Raw genomic sequence first — 12,001 nt, 5'->3', positions numbered from 1 at the left:
ACTGCGAGTCAGAGTTAACATACTATCGGAGTGCTGTATTCCTCCTCTGGGGATCAGTGTTAAGCCTATGGACAGCTATAGCTAAACTCCATCAGTTAAGCGGCTTACCACAGCGCCACCCTTTGCAGCCCGTTCCTTTTGATCGCACGTCACAAGTAGGGAATATTCGTACAAATATTCCATATGATATAGATGTAACGTTAAGAGACGGGAAGCGGGCAGAGTCGGTGAGGGAACAAACGCGGGTTAATGACATCCTGGTCGAAATCAAGAGAAAGAAATGGGCTTGGGCAGGGCATGTAAAGTGAAGGCAAGATAACCACTGGTCCTTAAGGGTAACGGAGTGGATTCCAAGAGAAGGCAAGCGTAGCAGGGGGCGACAGAATGTTAGGTGGGCGGATGAAATTAAGAACTTTGCGGACATACGGTGGGTACAGCTGGCAAAGGACAGGGTTAATTGGAGCGACATGGAAGAGGCCTTTGCCCTGCAGTGGCATTCGATTAGGTTTTTTCACTCTACAATTAGTATAAGATATGCTTTCTCGTTACGCTGTTAGTATTCGATTCAATTTTGAAAAAAAGTACTGTTCACACGTATCTAGCGATAAATAGGGAGTTCTAAAAGTAGGTCTGCTTGCTCTAAAATCCCTCCCGTGCATAGGTGGTGGTGTAAGGAGTGTCTAGTATGGTACCATGCTTCTGAAAAACAACCCCTGGCTGCATTACGGCTCTGCAGGTTTTTCCTGCTACGCAAGGTGTGAACCATCTGATGAGGGCTTAAGACGTACGTAATGAGCTTACGTGATTCAACCAGAAAAAAAGCAGCACACGAGAAAACAGCACGCGTGAGAACAGGTTGAAAAAATGACACAGCGACAAAACAGCGCATGGAAAGAACAGCATGCGTCAAAAAATCGCGCCGAAAAAACAACATAGTGACCAAACAGCGCCACGTGTTTTCTTTTGGTTTGCAATTAACAACAGTTGCCGCTTTCTGCCATATTCAAGATGCAAAGTTAACACTGTGCATGATTTCTCTACCCGAGAGTACTCATGAAATAAATACCCGTGAACTTGAAATTCCCCTTGTCTTAGGAGCAGATCGCCGTTTGACGCAATTCACTGACGCTGGTATCGCTTTATACAGGGGCTTTCGCTTACAATCTGAACGCTTGCGATAAAGCAGTGTCGCTTTCTGGCGCAATGCAGAACATTTGATCAAAGTTCAGTGATGAATACACGCCTTTTATCTCTTCAGCAGAATGTTTGCTGCCCTCATCTGAAGCCCTCCTCCCCCCACACGTTTTTTGCTTCTTCCCTCATGGATGATAATTTATCGGCTTATCGGCAGCATTCCATGGACCGAGTCTACTGCGTTCCGCACTCAGCGACGATTCGATGAAGGCGTTTTGACTTGAAAGTGATTACAATGTCCCTCTGGCGAAAACCATGCATTATTTTAGCTCTTGCTTCTCTGACAGCGCCGACAGCGGTGTCCTTGGAGAATGGCTTGGCCCGCACTCCTCCCATGGGATGGATAACCTGGACCAGGTTCATGTGCAACCAGTGCGCTCTAGGCCGCTACGAGAACTGCCTGACGTGAGTCGACCCGTGTTCCGCCATACTTTTCTATGTTTCGCCCAGGAACGACTGAGCAGTACCGTTTACATGAATGCTACAGAAGTCTACTGGAGTCCCCTTTTTGAAAGAAAGTGCAAAAACGTCCAAGAAGAGAGTAGGGGACGAGTCAAGCCTTTCCTTCTCAACACCTGCACTTTACCTCAAAAAGGAGACTAGAGCCGACTTCTGTCGCATTCATGTAAACGCGGCTAGCATTAACGCCAGCCCCTTCGATAAGAATTGCAATGCTGGAAGAAAAAGTGGAATCGTGAATTTTTATTGCCCCGCGGCGCCCGGTTATATCCGTATAATGAAATAGAAATTTCATTTCATTATTTAGAAGTCTCATTTTGCATGACGACATGCTTGTAAACTTCTTTAATACATAACTAGATTGTGAAGCAAAGTACCACGTTAAGTTCATAACCTCAGTGGATATCGATAAGTGATCACCACATAGATAAAGGTCTGATGGTGACGGTGATTTTATTTTAATGGAACAAGGCTGGCTTGGCCAAACAGTTCCATGGTCAAAGTGCTTTGGTGTGCTCAAGGCAGGGTCAAAGGCGCATGTTTTCAACACTTCGCCCAGAGAAGACGAGCACCATGCCAGGCAAACGTATTAGAAACTCATTAGTAACTCAGTAGAAAACCGGCGGTTACCCTTATAGCCTTTAATGGTCCTCTAAAAGATTAGAAATCATAAATGAAAATTAGAGTAAGTCTAGAAAAACACAGGTTTTTCTGAAAGAAAGTCAAATTTACCTTCATACTGTACATATATTCACATTATGCTAGGTAACGTACCAATAATCAAACACCAATACCCAAATTATTTTACTGCCGCTAAATTCAAGAAATCTGATATCGCCAGTTGACAGCCGTTAGCATTTGGTACATTACGTGCAGCTCCTCTCAATTGTGTGAAACGCCCAATCGATGGCGCCGAAAAAGCTCATAGGCCCACAGACATTAAGCAGTTTGTCTTGCAGAGAAGTTCGTGTTTTTTTTAAAATGCAACATATTTGTAAAAAAAAAAAATGAGAGACGAAGAATTGTCGAACGCTCGTTGGTGGTGGTAGTGGTTTTTATTAAAATAATAGCAAAAAGACAGGAAAAGATTTTTGCTAGCCCCGGCATCTGTCATCAATACTGAAGCACCTAGCTGGGGCAGCGGAAATAAAGGATCGCAGGAAGAAGGGAGAAATGCAGTGAAAGAGGTGAGAGAACAGGAAGAGAGGTTAGGGGGAGGAGTAATATATACAAACTATTTACACAATAAGAAATGTGTCCAGGTTGTACGCGTGATTAGTTCATGTTGGAGGAATTAAAACGCGCACAGCACTGGAGTGGGGCGTCCAGTTAATAATCGTTCGAAATAGAACTCGCGGAGCGTTCGGTCACTGCGTGTAACTACCTGACGGAGAATAGATGGGACGTCAAGTCCGTGTGTTCTAGGAATGCACAGAGGCTCACCAAGGTTCGCTCACGAGTGCGCGCACTGCACTGCGGCCACAATAGCGTCTTTAGGGAGTCTGGTAGTATGCCCAGCGCCCTATAGGCCGCAAGCATATCGCGACGAGCATTGGCGAATGCGGCGCAATGAAGGAGCAGGTGCTCTAGTGTTTCCTCTGCACCGCATCCGTCACACACATCACTCGTCGCGATTTTGTGACGCTCCCGTCGCTCCCCGGGCCACACGCAGCCAATGCGCGCGCGGAGGATCATTTCACGTTGCGACCGTGTAAGTGCACGACAGCCGGTGATACTGTCGACGCGCTCACCTCCTGCGATGCGTGAGTCGGGGTGCTGGTATCGGAGATGGTCGTGGATAGCCGCACGCACGTCTTCCAGCGCAAGGGGCAGATCGCTGACAAATAGTTGGTGTGCAGCGGTCGCGAGATCGTCAGCTTCTTCGTTGCCTGCGATGCCGCAGTGACCAGGCACCCACTATGCACGCACGGCACATCCTCTCTGCGCGAGGCGCTCGATGCGCGAGCGAATTTCCCGCACTAGTGAGGTACCGCGGCCGTTAGATTGCAGGCGGCTGAGGGCGGTGCGGCAGTCGCACAGCGGAGCAATCCTGGGCGGCGGAGGGGCGAGGGTGAGCAGCAGGTCCAGCCCGAGCCGGATCGCCATCAACTCCGGCGTGGTGGAGGAGCCCAGGAAGGCTGCGTGTTGCTGGCTTTGCAGTCGCAGGGCGGGGATGGTAGCCGCCGCTTCAAGGGAGCAGCTGTCGCGGGCCACTGAGCTGTCGGTGTACACGAGGAGATGGTCCTGGAGCTCCTCGTGTATGACGTCTCTGGCCAGCTGCTGCACAGCACAGAGGGGTGTGCTCCGCTTTCCCGCAGTGCCGACGATCTCTCGCTGTACCTCCGAGGCAGCAGGCCAGGGTGCGCAGGAGCCGTAGAGGGGTGGACCTTGAATCAATTGCTCATACTCGAGCTCGTTGGAAGTCGCGCATTTGCGCCATCTTTCCCAACACACAGCTGGCTCACAGTAACGCCAAACATATTGCCTGGAAATCACTGTCTACTGAGAACGTGTTGACATTAAACTTTGAATGAAAGAGCAAGCGGCGCGGAAACGGTGTGCTGCTCATTCGCGACACTGAGCATTTAAGGGTTAAGATAGAGAAAAAAGGAGGCAAGCACTAAAAATAAAAAGGTCAAGAAAATTATGTTTAGCCTCCTCCTATCTCTGGCTAAGGTAATACGGACACAGGACGGTTATGAGTGTGTAACGCGAATATATGAGAGTTAGCTGTGATGTGACAGCAAACAATTTTTCATGCACGCGTTCTATTTTTTTTCTTGCAAAGTCAGACAGCCTGAGAGGAATACAGACTTGCCTAGGACGGCAGTGATATTCTGAAGTGCGTTTAAGTGGGTTTCGAACCTACCTCCTCTTGCAGCCGAGGCGGACTCCCAAACCACTAGGCTAAACGTCGCCCCCCAGCCTCTCCTCTTCTTTTCTTTCTCCTTTTACTTTCACCCATCTCCTCCTAGTGTGCAGACGTAATTTTTGTGTCTCCTACTTTTCCTTCCGCCTCTTCCCTCAAAGTAGAAAACGGGTTTCACTCTTTCCCCTTTTCCATCTGCCAGCCGAGGCAGGGTTGTGACAAGTGGCCTCGCGGACACCAACGTCGGTGACGTGGCGCGAAACTGAGGAAAGAGCTAATAAGAGCTACAACACTGTAAAATAGTTTTTCGGGAAACTAACAAGGCCCCGCCGCGGTGGCTCAGTGGTTAGGGCGCTCGACTACTGATCCGGAGCCCCCGGGTTCGAACCCGACCGCGACGGCTGCGTTTTTATGGAGGAAAAACGCTAAGGCGCCCGTGTGCTGTGCGATGTCAGTGCACGTTAAAGATCCCCAGGTGGTCGAAATTATTCCGGAGCCCTCCACTACGGCACCTCTCTCTTCCTTTCTTCTTTCACTCCCTCCTTTACCCTTCCCTTACGGCGCGGTTCAGGCGTCCAACGATATATGAGACAGATACTGCGCCATTTCCTTTCCCCCCAAAACCAATTATTATTATTACTATTATTAAACTAACAAGCGTCGTGCCCCGGGACAAAAACGCGAACTTGCAGTTCGAGACAACAGAAGGAAAGCGATTAAGGCACAGCAGGGACATCAGGGAACCCCAGGCAAGGAAGGGAAACGACACAGGAAGGCCGGGATGCAGCAGCTGGAAATATGGAACAGATTAAAACTAAAAGGAAGCTAAGAACACCGGGAATATGACAAAAGTAAAATAAGAAGAAAAATGTCACGTACAGCAGAACACACAAAATAAAACGGTGAATGCCCGGGGAAAACTGGTGATCAAACCTCGTAGCTCCTGCGTATGAAGTGTGTGAGTGAGGACCTTTATGAAAATATTTGCTGCGCCCTGAGCAACGCAACCAAAGCATATATGAGCACGCGCTGCAGGCTGAGGTATTCCTGCAGCGCTCACAAACGCTTCATTTGCGCATTCACACTTTTACATGCCGTTGCAGACAACGCGTGCAACTTCTGTGAATATAAAGGATTCAATACGCGAAGCGAATTAACCGCACTGTTTGCCTGTAAGCCTCGCTCCTTAACGGGTGCTAAATCTAATTTATGCGCGAACAGCGTCCCGGTTGTGCACATGAGACTTTCGCTGCAGAATGCATTTTGTATGAAGCGTGGCTGCATATTTATTTGGCGCTAGTGTTCGGAGGAGAAGCAAAATCGAAACAAAACAGTTCGGAATGCAAGATGCTCGAGGCGTAATGAGCAAAAGCACGAAAAGTACTCAAGCTTAAGCTAGAGTAATGTTTGCGCTGCCTTCACGACGGGGGAGGCATATTTAATGATCATATCCTTTTCCTGCCTAGTGAATGTAAGACGCAGATTTAATGACTGTCTCCTTCTCTTGCCTAGCGGATGCAGGACACAGAATAAACGATTGTTTGTTTGTGCTGCCTCGTAGATGGAGAACAAGTCTATAAAAACGGAGTAATTGATCATTAGCACCCACCCAAACGCAGCCATATATGGCTCGAAAGGAAAGATAAACATCTTTCACAGAAGCTTCGTATTAAAAAAAGAAGTTAGAGTTAAAGATTTGAATTAAGGAAGTGATCCCGGTAATGAGTAATTACTTCTTGTTTCAAATCTACTGCGCCTTGAGGGATTCCCCTAAATACATTTTACTAGAATAAACCTACCTCACTATATCATATAGAGAGTAATTTCCCACTAGCATACACCTGAGCGCTACCGTGCACCAACAAAAGAAACCTATAATACTTTAGCTTGGCAGTTGAAAAATTCGTCCTGGTAAGGATACACTAATGAGTAATTACTCCCTAATTATAATCTACTCGACTTCAAAGGTTCTTTCTAAATACGTTCTACTAACCCAACGACATCCTTCAATGTGACCAGCTGGCCCTGCTTGAACCGTCGTTCAGAACGCACGCCCATTGCCGTGGTCTTGTCAGCAACACCAAAATAGGTATCATACTTCCTGGAGTGTACGTTTTAAAACAAAATTCATTTTTAAGGAAAAAAGATAAGGAAAACTTGAGGCTCAAATGGAGACACTAAGTGCGGCTAACTGGGATAATTTTGGTAATACAAGTCGCCTAAGTTTTCCATATTTTCAGACTCTCACAGCCAAATTTTCAGGAGTGGGTCAGCAAGCCCAAAGGTTTCATCTTAAGTCTTACATAATAAGACGTTAGACTGGTTCCGAATATGTCACTTCTCACTTCGCTTATGCTTTACAATGTATTTCAAGTGAATATCAGCTATCTGGGGGAGGGGGGGGGGGAGGTGTGCAGGCACTTATAACTCAAATGTCAACGCTGTTTCAGAGCGGTCGCTATCAGCTTCGTTCCGGAGTTTCGTGTAGTCGGCCGAATCGTCCCCTCCGGTTTGCGCCTCGTGCCTCGCGTTACAATCTTCGTCGTCCAGCGGAGTGTGCTTGCCTACGATCACGTGACTACACCGCCGCAGTGATGGCAAAGACGCCACCGGTGACGTGGCACAACAGTCGCGTAACGGGGAGGCCATAGATACAGCCGAGGTAGAGCGCTTTGCTCAAAGCGTTGTACGTATGCGCGATTAATTGGGTTTGAGGAAAGAAAAGATGCAGCAACTGTCTCACTTCTCGGTGGGCACTTCAAGCGCCCCTTGAGGGAAGGAAAGAAGGTGGGAGTGAAAGAACGAAAGAGGCGGCGTAGTGGAGGGCTCGAGAGTAATGTCGACATCCTGGGGTTCCTGAACGTGCACTGTCATTGCAAATAAAATCAGTGTATTTAGTATTTCGATTCCATTGAAGCGCATAGTGTGATAAAGCGGACACATGGGCATCTTGCTCTTGTCGCAGCCATCGCCGCCGTTTCGGCGTAGGTGGCTGCGGCTCGCGCGTCTGTTTTATCCCTTTCTCTCACCTCTTGATTTTTTCCACTCTCCTATCCCGCACGTGACAGCAATGAAGGAACGCTCTCGTGATGCTCACCGGAAGCGTGCAGCCCCTCAAGACCCGCAAGTCCGTTGCGCGTTTCTCACAACCTAAATTGTAACCCCACCATAACATAATAAACGCAATCGTCGTACGGTCGGGCGTAGCGTCAATACTGTACTAATTATTCCCCAAACTACTTGGCGTCCGTCACTAATCGGGCTATTCGGGGGGTGGGGGGGGGGGAAGCGGCTCTAATTTTTTCTCTATGTAAGTGCTCGAAATGAAACCTGAAAGGCATTAAGTTATTCAAAATGCCATGAACAACTGATTCCATGAACAAAAGGTACTAAGTTGAAAGGAAACACAGCCAGGAAAGAGAACGGCATTGTTTAACTCAGCGCTTGTCCTTATACACAAACTTTGACATGGTAACAAAAATTTAATTTTATTTTGCACTGCATATATTAGCTGTTGCGAAATAGAAGACTCTAGCCTACGCCCGTTTTTAGCTTTGTTTAAGTGGCATTCTACAGTAATCGCCCACATGGTGCGCAGTACCTGTTTTGTGCCGGGGTTCATGCTCTTATTTCAGTCAGAGCCTCATCTCTGAAATGGCCGAACGAATGGTGTACGACGGATACAAGGATGCTGGTTACGGGTATTTGATCATAGACGACTGCTGGAGCTTCTACTACCGAAGCCAAGGAAAGCTGATTGCCGACCCGCGGCGGTTTCCGAGGGGCATGAAATTTGTTGCTGACGAGGTACGGAAGAAATAATGTACACGGTTGCAGTACGTGATACTCACGCAAGGTTCTCGCACAACCACAGTTTTCTGCCTTCCGGTATCCAGGTTCATTACAGAGGACTTAAGTTTGGCATCTACACCGACATCGGAACACAAACTTGTGCTGGTTGCCCTGGCAGCTTCGGCTACTACAAGGCAGACGCAGAGACATTCGCTGAGTGGGGTGTGGATTACATCAAGGTCGACGGCTGCTCTGCAGATCCAAAACAAATGGATGACCGTATGTTTTACTTTGTTTTTAACATATAGGTCTCGAGTTCGACTCTATGTGGTCTGTCAAAGTTCTTGCTCGTCGAGTGCGTATGCTAACGTAGAGTTCGTAGCACCGCGATTGTATGCAATTATGCTGAGCAGAGAAAATGACTAGATATGTGTTTGTAGCACTTCTTGTTTCGCTATTTCTTCGTCGGCTAGCTTATCTAGCATAGAAAATGTGCAGAGCCTATTGCAAGCATGCTTCTACGAAGGTTTCCCCGATACAGTGTGAGCATGTGACTATTAAGCTGTAAAATTATATGCCACCCGCGATGTGTCGTGTCCTGTAGATCACCCTTGGCACCACAAGGTGGACGTAAGGGACGGTTGGAACTATTCGAGATAATATAACGGCACCAATTTTAAGGTTGGCTCAGAGAAGGACAAGTCGCCCTGGACCATTTAAAGCTATGTTTTTTTTTCTGAGAATTTGAAATATTCGAGACACTCGATTGCAACAACGTTTTACACTGTGCTACTTAGCTTTCAAACTTCCTGACTTCTGCCTCAGGGGAGGCTCGTGCACTTTTTAAAATTACGGTAAGGGGTTAGCTGAAGGTACCGGAATAATAATGCCAGTAGAAACTACTTTCAGCGGTTATTTTGCTTATCTAAGGCAGTTAAAAAAATACTGCAGTGTACACGGAGCTGGGCCAAGCTATCCGGTCCACTGGACGAGACATAGTGTACTCTTGCGAGTGGCCCCTTTACCAGCAGAAAGCTGGGATCACGGTGAGTGGCATGGTTTGTCACTTGCATGACTCGTACTGGAAAGCAGTAGACTTCATGTTTGGATGCTACCTATTTTGACATTGCTAACTCTCATATATACACCTAAATGCACTTTACTACTAATATATAACGATACCCACGGGAACGTATCTGGAAAACTGCCGTGAAATACATACCACCGATTTGAAGCAGCATCTGGATGCATCCTGTTCTAACAAACAGGTCGCGCTGGAAAAGTGTTTCAATACACAGTGCGTGTTCTAGCAAAAGTCTATGCGACCGTAATTTGACACAGGCAAAAGAAGAAGGCAGTGAACGAATTAGATCCAGTGGTGAGTAATAAAAAAAAGGTCTGCTGTCGAGGTATGACCTAATGCGAGATGCACAGTTTTACGAATACACATTGTAATTATGGTGAATGCTGTCTCACTAGCGCTCAGTCCTCCAAGCAGCTCCAAGCGTTGTTTTACCAGGACGCTGCGCGTTTCGAATGAAAACAGCCGTGCAGCAACAAATGCACGCTCTTTCATTTCTCGTTCACTTTAGCCCAACTACAAGAACATATCGAAGACCTGCAACACGTGGAGGAACTACGACGACATTGGCTACTCGTGGGACAGTATCTACGGCGCTGTCGAATACGAAGCCGCCAACCAGGACATACTGACAGAGGTGTCCGGACCGGGTGCTTGGACGGACCCCGATGCGGTATGTCCTTAATTCAATCATAATCAATAAGCGTTCCTGTCCGCTTCCTTGACATGATTCGTTGCTAGCGCTCTAAGCCTGCCTGTAATAGATACACCGATCATATACCACCTAATTCCAACACCCCGTTTCAGATCGTCGTTGGAAATTATGGCTTGACCATCGAACAGCAGCGCCTGCAAATGGCTTTCTGGGCCGTAATGGCCGCCCCCATGATCATGTCTAACAATCTCAGGAGCATCGACAAGGAATCCAAGGAACTGATTCTTAACAAGTACATTATCGCCGTGAACCAGGATCCTCTCGGAAAAATGGGAAGGCGCTTGTCTAAGGTAGTCAAGTATTCGCTATATTGTAGAGACTGACAGTTCGTGCAGGCTCTTTTTCACTTTTAGTTGAAAGCTTGTCCTAACTTTAACTATTCCGTCTATTGCTTGTTTGAAAACGCCAACGAATTTTACGGAAATGAAATACGGTGGTTATGTTATCCGTAATTACTAGTTTAAAGCTATTTTGGACTGACGTACTATCAAGCGGCAATAGAAGTTGACGAATTGCCTTTTTCGGAGTGAGTCTGTAAGAATATGACGACCAGTGACTGTATGTTATTCTCTTCAATATTCTGATCACCCTAGTTGCCAGATCGATTTTTTTCATGACATCGCAGCTCATCTGCGCATGCCACATTGTATTTTTAATGTACACTGTTGAAGTTCTGTTCCTCTGTCCTCATGTAGTATTATATATATATATATCAGCTTTGTTAAGACTTTATATTTCGCAACCTTCACTCTACAAGCATAATGACAGTCTGCTGTAAGGTACGTAAAATTAAAAGCATCGGGCTCTTTCGAACTTGCATTACTTTTGAAATAATTAATAAATAAACAAAATAAATTAAGTAACCGATCTCTTTTGCGCCGTATTAAAACCAAATAAAAATAGCATTCAGCAACGGCAGCCGTGAAAAATTTTCTACCGTCGTAACTCTAAGTAGTAATGTGGAAGCTAAACATTTTAGAACATCTTAGGGAACTCTCATTACTCAGTTTCGAGCCCAATTCATCATTTGAAAATACCTGTGCTTGCAAAAAGCTTCGTGAAATGCTTTTGCGAGTGCTAGTGTGCTGCACGTAATATTGAGCTAGACTGTAAAACAGTCTTCCGAATATGGCCCAGATTATTAACGCTTGAAAAATTCGACCAGATGTGGCATTTGTCCGAATGACTGTGTTTGGGGTACTTATCATGCATCTCTGATTATCCTTAGATAAACAACACGGACGTGTGGACCCGCTGGGTAAGTCCCAAACTGCCTGACGGTAGGATGTCGATGGCTGTCCTGGTGCACAACGCCAATGCCTTTGGAGGACCAATGAGAGTCGTGCTCGGCATATCAGACCTGGGACTGGACAGTTCAGCTGGTTATCAGGTCAATGACCTGGTTCACGACAACGCCTTAGTGGGAGTCTTCTATCCGCACCAAAGCATCATTGTGACCGTGCCACCTTTGGACATCTTCTTCTTCAAGGCCACTGTTAACCAAGCCTAAACTGAAAAATTACTTTGCAGGAGGCATGAGCTAGGACGGAAGTGCTTGTTTTTTACTGCTGCTGATTCCTGGAGCCCTTTCGATTATCTGTATTTCAAGAACCTTGAACGCATTTTACTCTGAAATAAATCACTAACTAGACTCAATTCTATTTTTTATTTATTTTAAGGCTACTTGTTTTATCGTAGCGTTTGTCGAAGATTCTGTACGAGAGCTTCTTTGTGCCTGGAATGAGTCCTGTCACTATTGCCTTCGACACCTGGCTCCATCCACATTCTACTGATTCGCTATCAGGCAAGAGAAGATAGGATACAAATGATATCCCAATGCTTGTAGCGTTCACCCTTGTAATGCTATCTCGATACAAAGAATTCGTGTCAG

General features: G+C 46.5%; 1 protein-coding gene across 1 annotated transcript; it reads left to right on the top strand.

Moving 5' to 3' along the window:
• Positions 1 to 1,367: 1,367 nt before the first annotated feature.
• LOC144128895 (alpha-galactosidase A-like) lies at positions 1,368 to 11,766 on the top strand. The gene is made up of 7 exons (XM_077662678.1): positions 1,368 to 1,599; positions 8,158 to 8,329; positions 8,419 to 8,593; positions 9,266 to 9,360; positions 9,907 to 10,068; positions 10,203 to 10,400; positions 11,339 to 11,766. Exons 1-7 carry the CDS (start codon positions 1,430 to 1,432, stop codon positions 11,618 to 11,620), a joined length of 1,254 nt encoding a protein of 417 aa, XP_077518804.1. The 5' UTR covers positions 1,368 to 1,429; the 3' UTR covers positions 11,621 to 11,766.
• Positions 11,767 to 12,001: the final 235 nt, after the last annotated feature.

The sequence above is a fragment of the Amblyomma americanum genome, chromosome 4 (genome assembly GCF_052857255.1).
Source record: "Amblyomma americanum isolate KBUSLIRL-KWMA chromosome 4, ASM5285725v1, whole genome shotgun sequence".
In the NCBI taxonomy this organism is placed as follows: domain Eukaryota; kingdom Metazoa; phylum Arthropoda; class Arachnida; order Ixodida; family Ixodidae; genus Amblyomma; species Amblyomma americanum.
Note: the sequence above shows the minus strand (reverse complement) of the source record. Positions and strands in the feature narration are given on the sequence as shown.

Coding starts and splice junctions, on each gene's coding strand:
- LOC144128895 (XM_077662678.1), top strand. CDS start 1,430: ATGTCCCTCTGGCGAAAACCATGCATTATTTTAGCTCTTGCTTCTCTG. Junction 8,594..9,265: donor TCCAAAACAAATGGATGACC/GTATGTTTTACT, acceptor AAAATACTGCAG/TGTACACGGAGCTGGGCCAA. Junction 9,361..9,906: donor AGCAGAAAGCTGGGATCACG/GTGAGTGGCATG, acceptor CGTTCACTTTAG/CCCAACTACAAGAACATATC.